This window comes from Macaca fascicularis, chromosome 16, assembly GCF_037993035.2.
Source record: "Macaca fascicularis isolate 582-1 chromosome 16, T2T-MFA8v1.1".
Classification (NCBI taxonomy): domain Eukaryota; kingdom Metazoa; phylum Chordata; class Mammalia; order Primates; family Cercopithecidae; genus Macaca; species Macaca fascicularis.
In genome coordinates, this window is record NC_088390.1 from 38,855,434 (window position 1) to 38,873,076 (window position 17,643).

General features: G+C 50.5%; 2 protein-coding genes across 3 annotated transcripts in view; both read left to right on the plus strand.

Moving 5' to 3' along the window:
* Positions 1 to 9,391, plus strand: part of PSMD11 (proteasome 26S subunit, non-ATPase 11) — a 39,496-nt gene extending 30,105 nt beyond the window's left edge. Inside the window, exons 8-14 of one of the 2 annotated variants that reach the window (XM_045376137.2) lie at positions 257 to 317; positions 3,008 to 3,070; positions 5,355 to 5,480; positions 5,969 to 6,004; positions 6,264 to 6,315; positions 6,608 to 6,750; positions 6,873 to 9,391. In XM_045376137.2, coding sequence (XP_045232072.1) covers positions 257 to 317; positions 3,008 to 3,070; positions 5,355 to 5,480; positions 5,969 to 6,004; positions 6,264 to 6,315; positions 6,608 to 6,750 — 481 coding nt within the window. In that variant the 3' untranslated portion in view covers positions 6,873 to 9,391. The remainder of the gene's footprint in view (positions 1 to 256; positions 318 to 3,007; positions 3,071 to 5,354; positions 5,481 to 5,968; positions 6,005 to 6,263; positions 6,316 to 6,607; positions 6,751 to 6,872) is intronic. The other variant, XM_065532341.1, reaches the window with a different exon arrangement.
* A 3,725-nt stretch (positions 9,392 to 13,116) lies between these two features.
* CDK5R1 (cyclin dependent kinase 5 regulatory subunit 1) lies at positions 13,117 to 17,375 on the plus strand. The gene is made up of 2 exons (XM_015438158.4): positions 13,117 to 13,291; positions 13,600 to 17,375. Exon 2 carries the CDS (start codon positions 13,741 to 13,743, stop codon positions 14,662 to 14,664), a length of 924 nt encoding a protein of 307 aa, XP_015293644.1. The 5' UTR covers positions 13,117 to 13,291; positions 13,600 to 13,740; the 3' UTR covers positions 14,665 to 17,375.
* The last annotated feature ends 268 nt before the right edge of the window (positions 17,376 to 17,643 follow it).

Here is a 17,643-nt window from a genome sequence, read left to right on the forward strand (position 1 = left end):
TGTTGGGTCTACTGCTTTTGGTAGGTTCAGTTCAGCTTTCTAATATTGGAGTTTTTCTACTCTTCAGGCTGAACTGTGGCCCAGAGTGGAGAAAACCTAGCTTTTGCAATGTGATGGGCATATGGGTTTAGGGGTTGGGCTGATGATCTGTGCGGGCAGAGTCTTCAGTGGAATTCTGTTAAAAAGAAATTTGCCCAAACCTACCTTTAGAAGCATAACATCTGTAGCAATTGACCAAGTATGTCTTTTTTTCTAGCCCAGAAGATGTCCAGGCTTTGGTGAGCGGGAAGCTTGCACTTCGGTATGCAGGGAGGCAGGTAGGGACTCCCTTGACTGCAGTTCTGCTCACTCTGAGGCCAGCATGTTTTCAGAGTCACGACGTTTGATGAGACCAGTGCTCTTCAGGTCTTCATACTACTCTCTTCCTTCTCCCCCACTCACTTCTTTCCCTTAAGCCCATTCAGTGTGTTTCCTAGACTGTTAAATTCTTGGCCTGGAAAGTCTGCGTTTGGAGCTCTTATGGACATCAGGTGGTTTGAGGGACTTAGGGAACTGAACTGTAGCGTTTGCATTGACTTAGTTTGCATTTGGCTTTGACCAGAAGATTTATCTACCATGAGTCTGACTTGTAATTTAACATACGCAGAGTATGAAATCTTAGATTCTCCATGTCAGGAGCCTGGTAACATCTGGTGCATATGTGCTTTAGAGAGGTCTGATTGCTTGGTGCAGAAACTACGTTTTGAGATTTACTTTTGTGCTTCTCAGATCAGTACCTTTCTACTCATGCTTTGAATTTTGGGTGTGGTGTAAAAAGAGGCCCTTTTTTGTGTTAGGTTAATGCCCAAGTAGGTATGAGTGTGACTTCTGAGAGCAGACAGTTAGGACCTATGCAAAGATGATGTCTAGACTGTCTCCTCTTTGTATTTTGCTTGATTATCACTAGTAAAGTAAAAGTAATCTTTCTGGATTTCAACTGCAGTTGTCTCTAAACACAGACTGATTGGCTGTCTGTATAATCTCACTATGTCTCTGGAGGAGTGGCCACATAGATGGTTTCTTCCCTCTCTACAAGTGGCCCTAATTGGCTTTTTTTTTTTTTTTTTGAGTTGGAGTCTCATTCTTTCATCCAGGCTGGAGTGCAGTGGCGTATCTCAGCTCACTGCAACCTCCTCCTCCCAGTTTGAAGTGATTCTCCTGCCTCAGCCTCCCGAGTAGCTGGGATTACAGGCATCTGCCACTATGCCCAGCTAACTTTTTGTAGTAGAGATGGAGTTTTGCCATCTTGGTCAGGCTGTCCCAAACTCTTGACCTCAAGTGATCCGCCCACCTCAACCTCCAAAAGTGCTGGGATTGTAGGCGTGAGCCACTGCATCCAGCCATGCATCTTACAATATAGTAATAACCAGTACTCTTGAGGTCAAAACCAGGAGCTGACCTGAAACTTTTGCTGATAAAAAGCCAATTAGGGGCTGGATGTGGTGGCTCATGCCTGTAATCCCAGCCCTTTGGGAGGCAGAAGCAGGAGGATCATCTGAGGTCAGAATTTCAAGACCAGCCTGGCCAACATGGTAAAAACCTGTCTCTACTAAAAATAAAAAATTAGCCGGGCATGGTAGTGGGCGACTGTAATCCCAGCTACTCGGGAGGCTGAGGCAGGAGAATCACTTCAAACTGGGAGGTGGAGGTTGCAGTGAGCCAAAATAGCACCACTGTACTCTAACCTGGGTGACTCTGTCTTAAAAAAATAAGAAGAAAGATGCACGACTCTCACTATAACTAGAGTTGAGGAGACAGGCTCAGGGACATCAGGTGTTCAGGACATGGTCAGGTAGCTCATCAGTGGTGGAGCTAGACTTTGAACTAGGGTCATTGGCTCTAAGTTCCAGGCTTTTCTCATTTTGATACTTTTTTCTGTCTATAGGACAAATGCTGGAGACAAACACACTAATGATTAGCCTTGTACCATTTAGTCTACTGTGTAAGACACACTGTTCTTATTTAAGTATGTAGGCTGATAAAAGAGCAGCTTCTCTTAGTCTCTTGCATCTTGATGTTAGCTTTTAAGCAGAAGATAGGCTGATCTCCCAGAAAGATGAGTGTTGTAGATTTTTTGCTGAGGGGAGACTTGATAGCTTGGTCAAGTGCCTTTTTTAACGAGGTTAGAAGTTGTTCTCAACTATTGATTATACCTTCATCACTCTGGGGGGTCTTAACATTTGGTGTAATATGTTAATGCCTCAACTTTGATGCCGCAACCTTTTTTTTTTTAAGACGGATTCTTGTTCTGTCACCCAGCTGCAGTGCAGTGGCGTGATCTTGGCTTACTGCAACCTCTGCCTCCTGGGTTCTAGCAATTCTCCTGCCTCAGCCTCCCAAGTAGTTGGGATTACAGGCGCCTACGACTACGCCCGGCTAAGTAGAGAGGGGGGTTTCACCACGTTGGCCAGGCTGGTCTCGAACTTCTGACCTCAAGTGATCCACCCACCTCGGCCTCCCAAACTGGTGGGATTACAGGCGTGAGCCACCGTGCCCAGCCTTGATGCCTCAGCCTTAATGAGGTAGACCTTGTTCAGTGCCTTGTTTCAAATGTAGCAGAATGAATCTTGATAAAGCACAGATATAATAGGGTTTAAGGGCAGGAAGGAGTTTGGGTGGATGTAGCAATAACAAGCCTTGGAGGAAGGGGGAGGAAATCACCGTTCTCTTGTCATTTTTCCTTTTAGCTTGTCATCTCTAGAGAATGCTGTATTAGGGTCGGTCTGTTTGGAAAATTTCTGTTTCCTAGTATTCTTAAGTCATTTCAGGTTTCAAAGGGAAACAGGTTGGCATATAGTGGTATTTAGTACTTAGAGCTCTTCTTTCCAGGCATCTGAAGAAGAATGATGGTGGGGCGGGTTCTTCCTTAGAGCAGAAGTTGTGTGGACACAGCATACTGCTTATGAGACTTGGGTAAATGTTAGTGTGCAGAATAGATCACTTTCATGATTTGTCTCTTTATTCTCAGACAGAAGCATTAAAATGCGTGGCTCAGGCTAGCAAGAACAGATCACTGGCAGATTTTGAAAAGGTGAGCATGACATTGGGTTGGTATGGAATGTGGGTGGAAGAGAGGGACGTTTAAGTACTTCAAAACACACTTTTCAAAACAATTATAGTTTCACAAGAAGTTGCAGATGATTCCATGTATCCTTCACCTAGGACAGTGTTAAAACCAGGAAATAGTTAAGCACTTTCATACAGTGAAACTTACTGAGTTGATATAAAATATATATTATTTATACATAATAACTTTCTATTTCAAAAGTTCTGTCCTTTCTTCACTTTGATTTTTCACAACACACCTATCTATTATCTGTGTTTTATGGTTAAGGGAACTGGGATTCAGGAGGACACTCAAAGTCACACAGCATAGTGTCAGAGTTTGACTCTAGGCCTGGTGCTTGTTCCACATGACACAGTTGTAGGCATTCCTTCAGTTCCGGAAATGCCAGGACTGCTTCTCCTCTGTGGATAGAAGGGAAGTCTTGATGTGCGTACTTGGACCCAAAGAAACATTCTCAGGATGATGTTCCAGGCTTTCTTTAACTCCGGTGCCTTTTGCTCATTGTTTGGGAGTTTTGAAAAGGGAAAAAAGCCTGTCTGGGCATTAGGGTAAGAATTGTATATTCTTTTCTGAACTTTTCTCCTCTTAGTCTGAGTATAATGACCAGCTTAATAAAAACAAAACCTAGATCCAGAAAGAAAAACTTAGTGTGGATGGAGACTAGACCATGTGGCTTTGACTGTCCCTAAGATTCACCATCTTCCTGGAGGGCTCTTGCCAATTCCCGTTGCCTCTTACTTGGCATGATTTGCCTGCTTCCCTTAACATCTTGTAGCACAGCTGACATGAGGCTGGGATGTTGAGACCATTATTGATGGTCAGTAAATCACACAAATACACGGTCCAGATCATTTTATCCCAATGTCTGGGATGTTTGATGGGACATTTTTATTCCAAATAGTTCCTTGGAAGAAGGATTCTGTGATTAGATATTTGGGAAATACTAGGGCTAAACAAAATACTAGGGCCAATAATAATTAAAACACCTGATTTTGCTTAATAATTGCAGAGCCATATTATGCTGATGGCCCTCATAAAACTCCCAAGAGCTAGTTGTGGAATTCAGCATTTCCTATTCTTTAACCTCAATATTCTTTTTTTCCCCCCATGGAGACCCTATTTATTCTTTAGAATACATGCTGAGAAATGCTGGTGTAGCTAATTTGGTTCACGAGCCGAGTTGCTCTTGGGGCTTCCATGGATTGAGCTGTTGACCTGAAGCCTGCAGACAGAAAGATGGTCCCTAGGGTGATTCCACCTTTTTTGTTCTATTTTATAATTTTTTTTCTCTTAAAGACTATCATAAAATAGCATTTTTTTTGGTCTTTTTTTTGAGACGGAGTCTTGCTCTGTCGCCCAGGCTGGAGTGCAGTGGCGCCATCTTGGCTCACTGCAAGCTTCGCCTCCCGGGTTCACGCCATTCTCCTGCCTCAGCCTCCTGAGTAGCTGGGAATACAGGTGCCTGCCACCACACCCGGCTAATTTTTTGTATATTTAGTAGAGATAGGGTTTCACCGTGTTAGCCAGGATGGTCTCGATCTCCTGACCTTGTGATCCACACGCCTCGGCCTCCCAAAGTGCTGGGATTACAGGCGTGAGCCACCGCGCCTGGCCAGAATAGCAGTTTTAAAAATTTATTTTTGGCTGGGCGCGGTGGCTCAAGCCTGTAATCCCAGCACTTTGGGAGGCCAAGACGGGCGGATCACGAGGTCAGGAGATCGAGACCATCCTGGCTAACATGGTGAAACACCGTCTCTACTAAAAAAATACAAAAAGCTAGCCGGGCGAGGTGGCGGGCGCCTGTAGTCCCAGCTACTCGGGAGGCTGAGGCAGGAGAATGGCGGGAACCCGGGAGGCGGAGCTTGCAGTGAGCTGAGATCCGGCCACTGCACTCCAGCCTGGGTGACAGAGCGAGACTCCGTCTCAAAAAAAAAAAAAAAAAATTTATTTTTAAGAGATGGAGGCTCTCTGTGTTGCCCAGGCTGGACTTGAACTCTTGGGCTCCAGCAGTCCTCCCACATCAGTCTCCTGAGTAACTGCGACTTCAGGTGCATATGCCACCAAGCCAAACTTCCCTTTTAGTTCTTGACATTCCTTTTCTGCTTTGTATCATGCATCTGCCCAAATCTCCCCTAACTTCATTCAACCATGTAGTTTTATAAGGGCCAGCAAACTACCTAGGAAGCAGGAGTAGCATGACTTTCAAGTGATTCTCTGTGCCAATCTCTGCGACTGGTTCTTTTGGCAGGCTCTGACAGATTACCGGGCAGAGCTCCGGGATGACCCAATCATCAGCACACACTTGGCCAAGTTGTATGATAACTTACTGGAGCAGAATCTGATCCGAGTCATTGAGCCTTTTTCCAGAGTACAGGTGAGAACCCTCTGGGGACTCCATTTCTGGCCGGGCATTCTCACTGTAGCCACATCCCTTCCACACCTGTCCAGAATGGGAACTCACTTGTAGGGGTGTGCGTGGTGGGCAAGAGGCCACCAAGAGCTTGGGCCTCTGTTGATAAAATGAACAAAAATCGAGGAGGAGATGCCATGGGTAGAGGCATGTGGGTTGCCCCTGCATGTGTTCCGAGCAGTTTCCTCCTCGCTTTGAGTCACTGCATGTGTTGTACCTGTTTTCTGTATTGGGTGTGTGGGACAAGAGTCTGTTTATTGTGTGTAGCAATGAAGGGCGGGCAGATGGGAAGAACACAAGAGATTTAAGCACGGCCAAGGAGGGTCTTGTCTTGTATAGAGACATACATTAGAATTTTGAGAAATACAGCAGTTCCCCCTGTTCCCTCCCTTCTCTTATTGGAGGCAAAAGTAAAACTTTCAGTGTTGGTGTCTCTCTGCCTTTCCTTTTAGATTGAACACATATCTAGTCTCATCAAACTCTCCAAGGTAAGGAGTCTTAAGGCCATCTGCAGGGAGGAATGGGAACGGGTGGTGAGGAGGGATGGCACATGCACCTGATTGGCCTCATTGGAAAGCTCCTCAGCTTCTCAGTGGGGAGTGGGCAGTGTGGGCTAGAGTAGGAGTTGCATTGTTGCTATTTTGTTTTCAGTCCATTTGGTGTAAGACCCCTCCAACAAAGCTTTTGTGTCAGGGTGATCTCTGACTAGTGGATATGGGTCCCTTTAATCATGTGCTTTGATTTTAGGCCGATGTGGAAAGGAAATTATCACAGATGATTCTTGACAAGAAATTTCATGGTGAGTAGCAGTCACACAGGCAAGGGGGCTTGGTGGTGGTGATGAGATGGTTGAAAAAGTTTATTTTCAAAGAAGATGTTCTATTTGTTTCCCCTGATGGTTCACTCTGGGGTCCTGGCCCCTCTTCCCCTGTGGTGAGAATGTGTAATAAGCATGTGTACATGGAATAGGGAGATGAATTCTATTTCCCTTCTTTTCTGGAGACAGTGAGTCAACTAGGGAGTGGGCTGCTTCACAAATGCTTTGTGTCTAATGTCACTTTTTACCTGGGTTGCCCTTGTGTTTCTTGCAGGGATTTTGGACCAGGGGGAGGGTGTCCTGATTATTTTCGATGAACCCCCAGTAGATAAAACTTATGAAGCTGCTCTGGAAACAATTCAGAACATGAGTAAAGTAGTGGATTCCCTCTACAACAAAGCCAAGAAACTGACATAGGTGAGTGCTGGCTTCAGGACCCCAGGGCTGGGCAGCTCTGTCTTCTGCGTGTCGAGACTGAAAAACCACCTCCTGGTGTCCTCATGGCTTCCTGATTGACACTGCTCTGTCTTCTCTTGCAGAGTTGGATCTGTAGCGGTCCTTTGGAGAGTGTGTGTGGCGGGAGAGTGAAACCTTGGGGGAAAATGCTAGGAGATTCTTTTTTCTTTTTGTTCTACTTTTCGCTCGGAAAGTTTTTAAATCTTCATTTGGTGCATCTGTATTCCAGCCAATAGGTGTGCCAGTTTTCATGTAATCTTTACTGGCCCAACTTGGGAGTGGGGAAATTGCTTAAAAAAAAAAGAAAAAGAAAAAAAAAAGATTATTCTAAATAAAAGGAAAAAGGCTTACACTACCTAAAGCTGTCCTCTCTGCCTCCTGGGAGAGGGCCGCAAAGCCAGGCACCCCGCCAACCACTGGGGGTCCTAATCCACCTGCTGGGCGTCACCTCTCCTCCTCCTCAGAATTGGGTGTTTGCTGACCATCAAAAGCAACGACTTTTTATTCTGTTTGTACTGAACCAAAACAAACAACTGTGTATAGACTGCTGTTTTCTTTTTTATTTGAAATGAGGCATTTTGGTGTTCTTTCCCCTGCCATACGGCCTGTCCGCCCTTCTCTCCCCACATTGGCTCCAGCAGAGTAGCCGAAGGTCCTGCCGCCGCCGCCACCACCACCACCACCACTGCAGCAACAACAGCAGCAGCGCCTGCACAGCTCCGCTCTGACCTGTGAAGGAATGGGGATGAGGCCAGGAGCTAGTGTCTACCATGGCCACACGGGGAGCAGTGTGGGCCCTTAGCCCCCAAGGGGCCTGCTGTGCATGTGGCTTTTTTTTTTTTTTTTAACACAGTAAACTAGATTAGTTGTCAGTGTTTTAATTGCCCCTCTTCTCCTCTCCTCTGCGTTCCTCTCCTCTCTTCTTTCCTCTCTCTCCCTTCTCTTTACCTCTCAACCAGAAGACCGCCATGTCTCTCTGCCTTCCTCCTCTTCCCTCCAGGGGAGCCAGGCTGTCTTTGAAATCCATGAGCTTCTCTCCCTCTCCCACTCCTCCTCTCCTGCTTTCAGATGGATTTATTCCTTTTTTTAAACAATGAACATCGGAATGACACTGTGGGGTGTGTTTTTTTTTTCTCTCTCTTTTTTTAAATTTTCTTTGTTGGATTTTTGAGCAACCTCATGTCCCCTTCCCAGGGAGCTTCTTAATTTACCTCTTAGAACTTGAGTGGATGGGAAGTAGAGCACTGTGTGTCAGCATGCTTTGTTTTCTGACACGATTACACAGCGAGGCTTTAATGCCATTTGGGTAGGTGAGCTTCTGCACCTTTGTTGTGCTGAACTGTATTTTCTTCTCTCATTTCTTCTTTGTCTTTTTCTTTTCCTCTCCTTCCTGCCTTCTTCCTGCTGGCCTTTTCTCTTCTTTACCTTCCTTGGATTATTCTTCTGGGTTTTCATAATACATTTATATTTTGTAAAAGGATTTTGTTGTACCAGGCTTTGCATCCTCACTGAATCTGACTGGCTTTTATTTTCCTCTCCAAAATCAGGTTTTTGTTCTCAACATTTCTCCCCATCATGTCCAGTCATTGTTTTGGTTTTGGCACCATCCGTATCAAATGTACAAACGGTTCTTGCTAACCAACACCAGGTATATCTGATGTTCAGATGAGTTCCAATAAAAATAATTTTTTTTCAAAAGGTGTCTTTTCTTGAGTGCTGGAGGGCTTCCAAGCAAGCCCAGACAGCTCTGTGTAGCCCCACACTAGTCTAGTTCTCATCTGGCCAAAGCTGTTATCTCATTTGTGTAATGGGAGTCCTTAAGCTAAATTTGGGGTCCAAATTTGAAGGGCTTTGGGGGCAAGAAAGTTGGTGTGTGAGTTCTGAAGTTGGAAATGAATTCAGGTGTCTTTTTCCAGTGAGCACGTGTAGGTTTGGGCGGTAGATCCTCTGAGCCTACTTCCTCTTCTACTCAGTGAGGATGCTGCTTCCTTGGCAGGTGATTGTGATGTGAAGCTTAATAAGTCATAGACGTGCAGGTGTCTGGAGAGTCCTGACATTCAGTTGTGGTTTCGTTTCCTTTTGGAATCTTCAAAGGCAGCGATTTTCATATTGCCTCACACCCTGGGGGGGCTCTGGGACCACCGGGGGAACCTGCTAAATCCTCTTGAGTCTGAGCAGTTCAGCCATTGTCAGTTTTAGTATCATCTCTGTATTTCACTTGCAGAAAGAGTTTTGCTTCTATAAAGGACTTTAAAAAGTACTCCAAAGAGATCTAGTTTTGGAGGAGAGGGGAGACGGTTTCTCAAACTTAGGGCAGTCCTGAGGAGCTCAGGCAGCAGCCCTTTTCTTGGTTCCCTTTGCGGGTCTTGGTCAGATGATGCCCTCTAGACCCGTGCTGTCCAATATGTAGCCGCTAGCCACGTGCAGCTGTGAGGCCCTTGCAATGTGGCTGGTTCGAGCTGTGATACACTGCAAGTGTAAACACAAACCAGACTTCAAAGGCTTAGTATGATAAGGAGTGTAAAATATGTCAATAACTTTTTTATATATGTGTTGAAATATTTTGGGTATTGGGTTAAATAAAATATATTATTAAAATTCACCTGTTTCCCTTTTACTTGTGTAATGTGGCTGCTAGAAAATATAAAGTTACCTATGTGGCTTCTATCTGTGGCTCACATTATTCTTTTCTTGGACAGCGCAGCTCTAGACCTCCAGGACCAGCAGTTGTGCCACTGCCTCCTCTCCCAGGCCTCTCATGACCTGAGTCCAGGCACAGCTGGGAAGGTCAGCTGGCTGGTGGGTTGGCCTGGGCCCGGTTCCCTCACCTCCCTTCTAGGCTCCAGCTTTCATGGTGCCAGGACTTTGTGTGTTAATAAGGCTCTACTGGAGTTGGGAGCAGAGGCTCTGGTCCCCTGCTGTGTGCTAGTTATGTAATCTGTGCTGCCCAGAAGGGCCACTAGATGCTGCTCTGTGATCCCTGAAAGAACAAAGCTGACTTCCTCAGGAGTAAGGGCTCAGGCCTGCTCTATTTGGAACCCTTCCTGGAAGCTGTAGCTGGCCCCTGCCTTGGCCTCCCTTCCTCAGGATGCTATGGGAAGTGGGGCATGCAGGAAAAGTGGACTCTCCAGCAGTGCATGGGCAGCCCAGCCCAGCAGGGAAGCTAACAAGCAGGCTGGCCCTTCAGGCAGCTAGAGATAGGCTATAGGCTAAGTAGGCTGATTGATGGGGGTGGGATTTGGAAATCTTCCCTGCAGTTCTATGATGAAGGCAGCTAGGAAGAAAACAGCCCTGCCTCATTCAACTGGGTTTGCCTTCTGGGTCCTTGATTCTGCCGTTTCTGGCAGTTGACTGCCCTTTCTTCCTTGCTTCCAGTTGGAGCAGTGATAGGAATTGGGGGTGGGGAGGTGGTGGTGGGTTGAGTGAAAAGAGGAGCTGTGTGGTGTCTGAAAACGAGCATAACAGGCATGGCCTGGGTAGGTAGGAGCTCCTGGAGACCCCTTCCCTCAGTCGCAGCAGTAAGTGGGCTGTCAGTGCCATTCCATTCCTGCTGTGCTGCAACTGTGACTTTGCTTGGACAAGTGTGAGGAGGCTGGTGTTCTGCCGAGAGCTCTTTTTGAAGGTGCTAGGGAAAGGCTGGCTGGACAAAGGTGAGAGGACACAGGGTGCGGCCTGGCTTGAAAAGGGCCATGCAGAGGCATGCCGCTCTGGTGTGGGAAGCAGGGTAGTGGGGTGAGCTTGGTCTGCTTCCCTGTGAATTAATTGGAATAGCTAGCATTGAGATTGAGAGTTAAAGGTAACAACAGAGTAGGCCCAGGTTTTTCTAGGGGGTGGATTTTTCTTTTTTTTAGCTGAAGTCTCACTCTGTCACCCAGGCTGGAAGGTAGTGGTGTGATACCGGCTCACTGCAACCACTGCCTCCCAGGTTCAAGCGATTCTCCTGCCTTAGCCTCCTGAGTAGCTGGGACTACAGGCGCCTGCCACCACGGCCAGCTAATTTTTTTTTTTAGTAGAGACGGGTTGTTCACCATGTTGGCCAGGCTGGTCTCAAACTCCTGACCTCAGGTGATCCACCTGCCTTGGCCTCCGAAACTGCTGGACACGGTGTGGCACCACGCCCCGCCGGGGTGGATTATAGGCTTCAAAATTTGGACATGTTTTGGGAAGTGGAAAACATTTAACCTTGGCTCAACACTAGAATCTGAAGGGGGGCACAGAGCCAACTCAGAAGCTAGAGGCTCCAAGTAGGGGCTGAGGAAAAGAGGCTGGGGTTCGGCTTTCCTTTGAGAAGGAAGAGGGACACTTGGTCAGGGTCTCAAAGGAGATTGTTTCTTCTGGCTCCTTTTTTTTTTTTTTTTTTTTTTTGAGATTTGCTCTTGTTTCCCAGGCTGGAGTGCAATGGTGCGATCTTGGCTCACTGCAACCTCCGTCTCCCAGGTTCAAGCAATTCTCCTGCCTCAGCCTCCTGAGTAGCTGGGATTACCGGCATGCGTCACCACGCCCGGCTAATTTTTTTTTGTATTTTTAGTACAGATGGGGTTTCACCATTTGGCCAGGCTGGTCTTGAACTCTTGACCTCAGGTGATCCGCCCGCCTCAGCCTCCCAAAGTGCTGGGAATTACAGGCATGAGCCACCATGTCTGGCCTCTTCTGGCTTCTTACTGTTAGATGCAGGAGGGTTGAGGACAGCTCCATGTGAAGAGCAGGTAGGCTTGTACACCAAGGAACATTCACAGGGAGGGGCACACTGAGCTGGGAGCCTGCCTTCCTCTTCTGAGTTCCCCTAACAGCTGCTGTGGATGTTCTGAAGGGCTGTGGACAAAGTTGTCCTCTGGGTACAGAGCAATGGACTTTCCACTGTATGCCTGCCCCCTAAGGTTCCTAAAGCCTGGAATTCCCATTGACAGAAATTTCTGAGTGGCACATAAACAAAATCCAGCACTTTCTGCCGTGATTGCAGCATTTTGAATGATGTCAGATTCCCATTCTGTTCCCCCTAGGGCAGTTGACAGGGCTGGTGCAGGGTGAAAGCCTAGTGGGCCAGAGTGGTCAGGTAATTGGGTGTCATCCTCTCCTCTGGAGTGCCACTACATCATCTCTAGGTCCAGAGATGATCTGGATTAAGACAGGGCTTAAGTCTCCTGTTTCCCAGGTTTGTGGTCAGTTTTGACTCAATCTTCAGAAACAAGGTAAAATAGTAAATGAACAACGGCCTTTGTGAAGGATCTGGATTCACATCCGACAGGAACAGCTCTTTGAGAACCAGAATTTTACTCAATTTCGCTAGCATCAAGTTCTTAAATTATACATACTTAGAACTGAAAACGTTTAAGAGGGTCAGAAAGCTGGCCAGAGGGGCAGTTGCTTCAGCTTTAATACAACAAAGAGGGCGAGTGGGAACTTCGAGGTCATATTTGTGACGGACTCAGGCTTGGCTCTTGGTGGCCCGGAACTGCTACGGGCCACGCTTCTCTGGCTTGGATTTCTGAGGCCCACTCGGGCCACGGGCATCTACCCCGGGATGAGGGAACGGAGGCCCCAGAAGGGTGGCCAGAAACGATGGGACTGTCCACTCGAGGTGCGCCTGGCACTTGGGAGGTCTCAGTAAAGGCTTCGCCTCTCCCCGCCCAGGGCCTTCTTTCCCGCGCTCCCTGGCTGCTTTCCACAGGGACGGGGATGTCAGGTGGAAGGAGGGAGCTACCGGCCCTGGCCTCGGCGGAGGGCTCCTCACCAGGGCCCGGGCGGCAGCCTCCGAGAGGGCGGGCCGCGCGCTGCCAGGGCAGGACTCGACCGAGAGCGCCCCCGCGGCCGGCAGCTGCGGGCGCCGCGGCGGGAACAAAGACAGCACGTGTCTGGGCGGGGCGCGGGCGGGGTCGGCCCTCAGCCCCGCCCTGCTCGGCGCCCGCCGAGCGTCAGCAGAGTTGGGCTGCGCGGGCGCCCGGGACTCTCAGGCGGCCGGGCTGCTGTTGGGCGGCGGCGCGGAGCCGGCGGCGAGCTGTGCGGGAGGGGCGGTCCCGAGGGGCGGGGCGGGCCGGCGCCGCGTGTCCCGCCGCCGCCGCCGAGTCCGGCTCCTAGATGGGGCCCGGTGCGTAGAGGTGCCTCCCGCTCGTCGCCGCGTCCTACCTGCACCGTGCGCGGCTCGAGCTGAGGACATCAACGGCCGCAACTCCCCGGCGAGACCAGGCCGGCGCGTGGACGGCGCGCGCGCCCCGCGAGGGAGGGCGCTGAGGCGCGCGCCGGGAGCGGGAGCGGGAGCGCGGCGGCGGCGGCAGCGGCGGCGGCGAAGGTGCGGGCGGCCGAGCCGGGGGGCGGGGCCGCGGCGCCTGCAGAACCTTGGACAGAAGCTGCCGAGCCGCAGCCACCGCCGCCGCCGCCGCCGTCGCCGCCGCCGAGCGCGGGCACAGCCGATCCCCGCCGAGCGCTCCCGAGCGCCGGGACCGCGGCGGCAGAGCCGCGGCGCGCATTGCGGAGGGCGCGGAGCGCAGGAGCTGCCGCCTGCCGGGTAAGCCTGCGCTGGGCGGCCGTCCTTGGCCCAGAGGAGCCGGGCCCGGGTCGCGCCCGTGCGGGGTGTCCAGGCGGGGGTCTTCGTCCGCCTCCGTCGGCGCCCGGGCCCCTCCCAGCTGCGCTTGGGGACCGCAGCGGCGGCGGCGGGCGGGGGTGCTGCAGTGGAGGCGGCGAGGCTGCGGCGCGGGGGCGCGGGGCCGCGGGTAGGGCCCGGGACTGGGGCCGCGGGGTCCGCGGAGGCGCGGGGCGGAGGGGCGCGGCGCGGAGCCCAGCTTGGCGCTAAGAACCATCTTGTTTTCCAGGCAGATCCAAGGGGGCAGCACGCTTCCCGGGAGCGCCCCCGCCTCCTCCCCGGGGCCACCGCAGGCTCCGTGAGTGGTTTTATCCCTCCGGCCGGCAGGCTGGGCGCGCAGGGGCGCGAGCCCCCGCCCGGCGCGCAGCGGCACCATGGGCACGGTGCTGTCCCTGTCCCCCAGCTACCGGAAGGCCACGCTGTTTGAGGATGGCGCGGCCACCGTGGGCCACTATACGGCCGTACAGAACAGCAAGAACGCCAAGGACAAGAACCTGAAGCGCCACTCCATCATCTCCGTGCTGCCTTGGAAGAGAATCGTGGCCGTGTCGGCCAAGAAGAAGAACTCCAAGAAGGTGCAGCCCAACAGCAGCTACCAGAACAACATCACGCACCTCAACAATGAGAACCTGAAGAAGTCGCTGTCGTGCGCCAACCTGTCCACATTCGCCCAGCCCCCACCGGCCCAGCCGCCCGCACCCCCGGCCAGCCAGCTCTCGGGCTCCCAGACCGGGGGCTCCTCCTCGGTCAAGAAAGCCCCTCACCCTGCCGTCACCTCCGCAGGGACGCCCAAACGGGTCATCGTCCAGGCGTCCACCAGCGAGCTGCTGCGCTGCCTGGGTGAGTTTCTCTGCCGCCGGTGCTACCGCCTGAAGCACCTGTCCCCCACGGACCCCGTGCTCTGGCTGCGCAGCGTGGACCGCTCGCTGCTTCTGCAGGGCTGGCAGGACCAGGGCTTCATCACGCCGGCCAACGTGGTCTTCCTCTACATGCTCTGCAGGGATGTTATCTCCTCCGAGGTGGGCTCGGATCACGAGCTCCAGGCCGTCCTGCTGACGTGCCTGTACCTCTCCTACTCCTACATGGGCAACGAGATCTCCTACCCGCTCAAGCCCTTCCTGGTGGAGAGCTGCAAGGAGGCCTTTTGGGACCGTTGCCTCTCTGTCATCAACCTCATGAGCTCAAAGATGCTGCAGATAAATGCCGACCCACACTACTTCACACAGGTCTTCTCCGACCTGAAGAACGAGAGCAGCCAGGAGGACAAGAAGCGGCTCCTCCTAGGCCTGGATCGGTGAGCACTGTAGCCTGCGCCATGGCTCAAGGATTCAATGCATTTTTAAAAATTTATTATTAAATCAGTTTTGTGTACAGTATGTGTCTAGCAAAGCCACCAAGGGCCTCACCTTTCCCACAGTCTCTCCCTGGGGTTTTTTCAGCCCTGCCAAGAACTCTGGGCACTTTTGAACTCACGAGCCTTGCGCAAAACCCAGAAGATGTATTCGGAGCCACCCAGGCCACTGACCTCCCACTTTGGGGAACTCAAAGAACTGACCTGCCCCTGCCGCCTGTGCCCTTGCTGGGTCCAGGGTAGGCGAGGCTGCCGGCTGCACCCTGTATGGCGCTAGAGAGGGGACTCTGGCTGCCTGACCCAGGGAGGAATTGGGGTTTCTGGTTGGAGGCCCTTTTCTGGCTCCTGTGTGGAGTTACTCGCTCTCCCAGAGGCTCCTGGAGCCATCCACCCTAACTGAGCTGCCAGTGGGGTCATGAGGCAGGATCCCCGCTGCGCTGGGACATCTTCAATCTAGGCGAGGCGAAGCTGAGCAGGTCTAGTGGAAAGACTGTGTCTGGTCGTTTGACCACACACCGCCCTGATTTGCTGTTTTCTTTTTTAGGGAGAAGGGCTTTCCTTTAGTGGAGAAATGGAACTCGCCCGTTGCCCCCTTGTCTGCTGCTCACAGCCGCATTGCTGGTATTGGCCGATGAGCTGCTTTGACTCATTACTTTTTCTCATTTTGGGTCCCAGCTAAAGAGGTGGGGTGAAGCTGGAGACGACTTTCCTGGGTGAATTTTTCTTTTGAATAATGCAGTGCAGTCGCCCTGTGGCAAATGCCAGGACAGCTGCAGGTGCCCATTAGCAACGCCTGCCTTCTGGGCAAGGTGAGGGATGCCATACCTTGAGACCAAGCCGGTGCCCACCTAAGGGCTAAGGCCTCTTGCTGGTGCACATGACATTTGTCCTGCAGAGCTGGGGGGAAGGCGATGTGGTGGCCCCACCCCCACCCCTGTTAATTTAAAGCTGTTTCCAAACAGTTGAGTTTCTTCTAAAGAGGAAGACTTGCCCCACAGGGACCAGTGAGACAGCTGGATCTTGGAGACAATTACAAGACGGGAGTGAGACTCCTGATTGCTCTGGAAGCCTGCTGATTTCTACAACTGATCATTTGCCGCTGCTGGTTTTGGTTTCCACCTTCCCCTACTGGCTGTAAAAACACAAATGTGTACTTTATTGATTTTCTTTCTCATTCTCCCGTATTGGTGGCTTGGGACTTGGGAGAGGGAGCAAGCCTTCCTCCATGGCCCGTCACTCTGCTGTGGAGAACAAAGACCAATGTGAAGACGCTACAGAGGATTCTGTCTTCCAGGCCCAGTCCCCCCAGGAGTGCTGGAATGGGGACCTGGGGTGGGGAGGCAGAGGGTCACTTTACATAGGATTAGGTTCAAGGTGGTTACCAATTTCAGCACAAGCACTACTGAAATTTACACAAAAAGAAAGCTGTGAAATTGAAGTCCCAGTGTTAAGAGTCCTGAAGCAGAACCTGGTGGCCGGAGGCATTCCCAGAGGTGGGGAAGAGAGCCTGCCCTGCCGGAGAGCAGCTGCCTGGCTGCACCTGAGGCCCAGCGGAGCCGTTCCTAGGACTGTCGGATAATCGGTGCAGCATTGGAAGGAGCCTGCGGCTGCTGGCACAGACTTCACACAGCACCTCCTCTCTGCTGGGTTTCCACACAGCCTGTCTTCAGATCCTGCTGCCGCGTGCGACCAGAGGTGGGATGCCCCTGGTGGCATGGAAGAGGGAGGGTCAGTGCCAAGTCTCAGGAGGAGGGCGCATGTGTGTATCACCTTCAGCTGGTGGAACCTGACCTGGAGTTGTGCGGTTACATTGCATCCACAGGATTCCAGTTGCGTGTCTGTTTCCTTCTCTTTCTCCGTATTTATTTTTTTATTCTTTGGAAGAGGTGGACATTTTGGAAGTGGTGGGGACTAAGGGAAGAACTCTATAGTTCCCTCAGTGTGAAGCCTGTCGTGTTCCCTCTCTTCCCTTGCACTGGTCATCAGTATTGTGTAAAGGAACAACTGATATACTTGAGTGTGCAAGCAAAGAACCCATTTGCCATGCTGCTATGAAGACTACTTTTAGAACAACAATAAAAAAAAAACCTACAAAAAAACCTTTATTCTTTAATTGTTGCTTTTACAGTGATATTGTGCATGCAAACCAGGAGCATTTTGTGTCTTAAGAAAAATAATCTTAGAACAGATGGCTGTGAAAATTACACCCATGCACAGAACAAGCCACAGGAATAATAGTTCAGGATTTGGTTTTTCTCTTTTTCTTGTAAACCTGGAGGGTTGATATATTCTTTCCATGCAGTTATTAGAACTTAGTTTTGTTCCAACAGTTAAACTTGCAATGAAAAGAAAATGTGCCATTTTTTTTTCACTTGGAATTATTCATAGCTGTATATTTGAAACTGCTAATTACACACGTGTGATGTATGTTGGTTTTTTAGTGCAATTTCTTCTGTAGCTATTCTTTGACCAAACTGTGGGTATTGTTAATATTAATTTATATTTGTCTCATTTTGTATGTATGTGTAGTGTGTTTGTATGTGTGGTTTATAATCTGACAAAGTCATGAAGCTCAGTTTGGCTCTAATTTAATTCCCCTTCCCTTATTTTTATTTATTTTTGTACTGTGCTGATTCAATAAAATGCACTGACCATCCATTACAGAGACCTCTTTTTGTGGGCAGGCTGGGGCCCCCTTTAATAAATGATTCATGCACTCAGAACGTAATTGGATTTGTGTTCTGGGGGAGGGGAGGACAGAGTTGGGGGCGAGGGCTTCACACACTAAGGTGATTAAGAAGGAAGCACAGGTTAAGTCAGCTTTGGTTTAGCGTCGGCCGAGGCGGGGGCAGCTGTTTCCCAAAGGCTCCCGTGGCAGAGCTGGGTGACTGGAACCTCCAGCCAAGGAGGGTCAGGCCCAAGCATG

Bases quoted from the DNA above. Each gene is read 5' to 3' on its own strand.
- CDK5R1 (XM_015438158.4), top strand. From the start codon at position 13,741: ATGGGCACGGTGCTGTCCCTGTCCCCCAGCTACCGGAAGGCCACGCTG.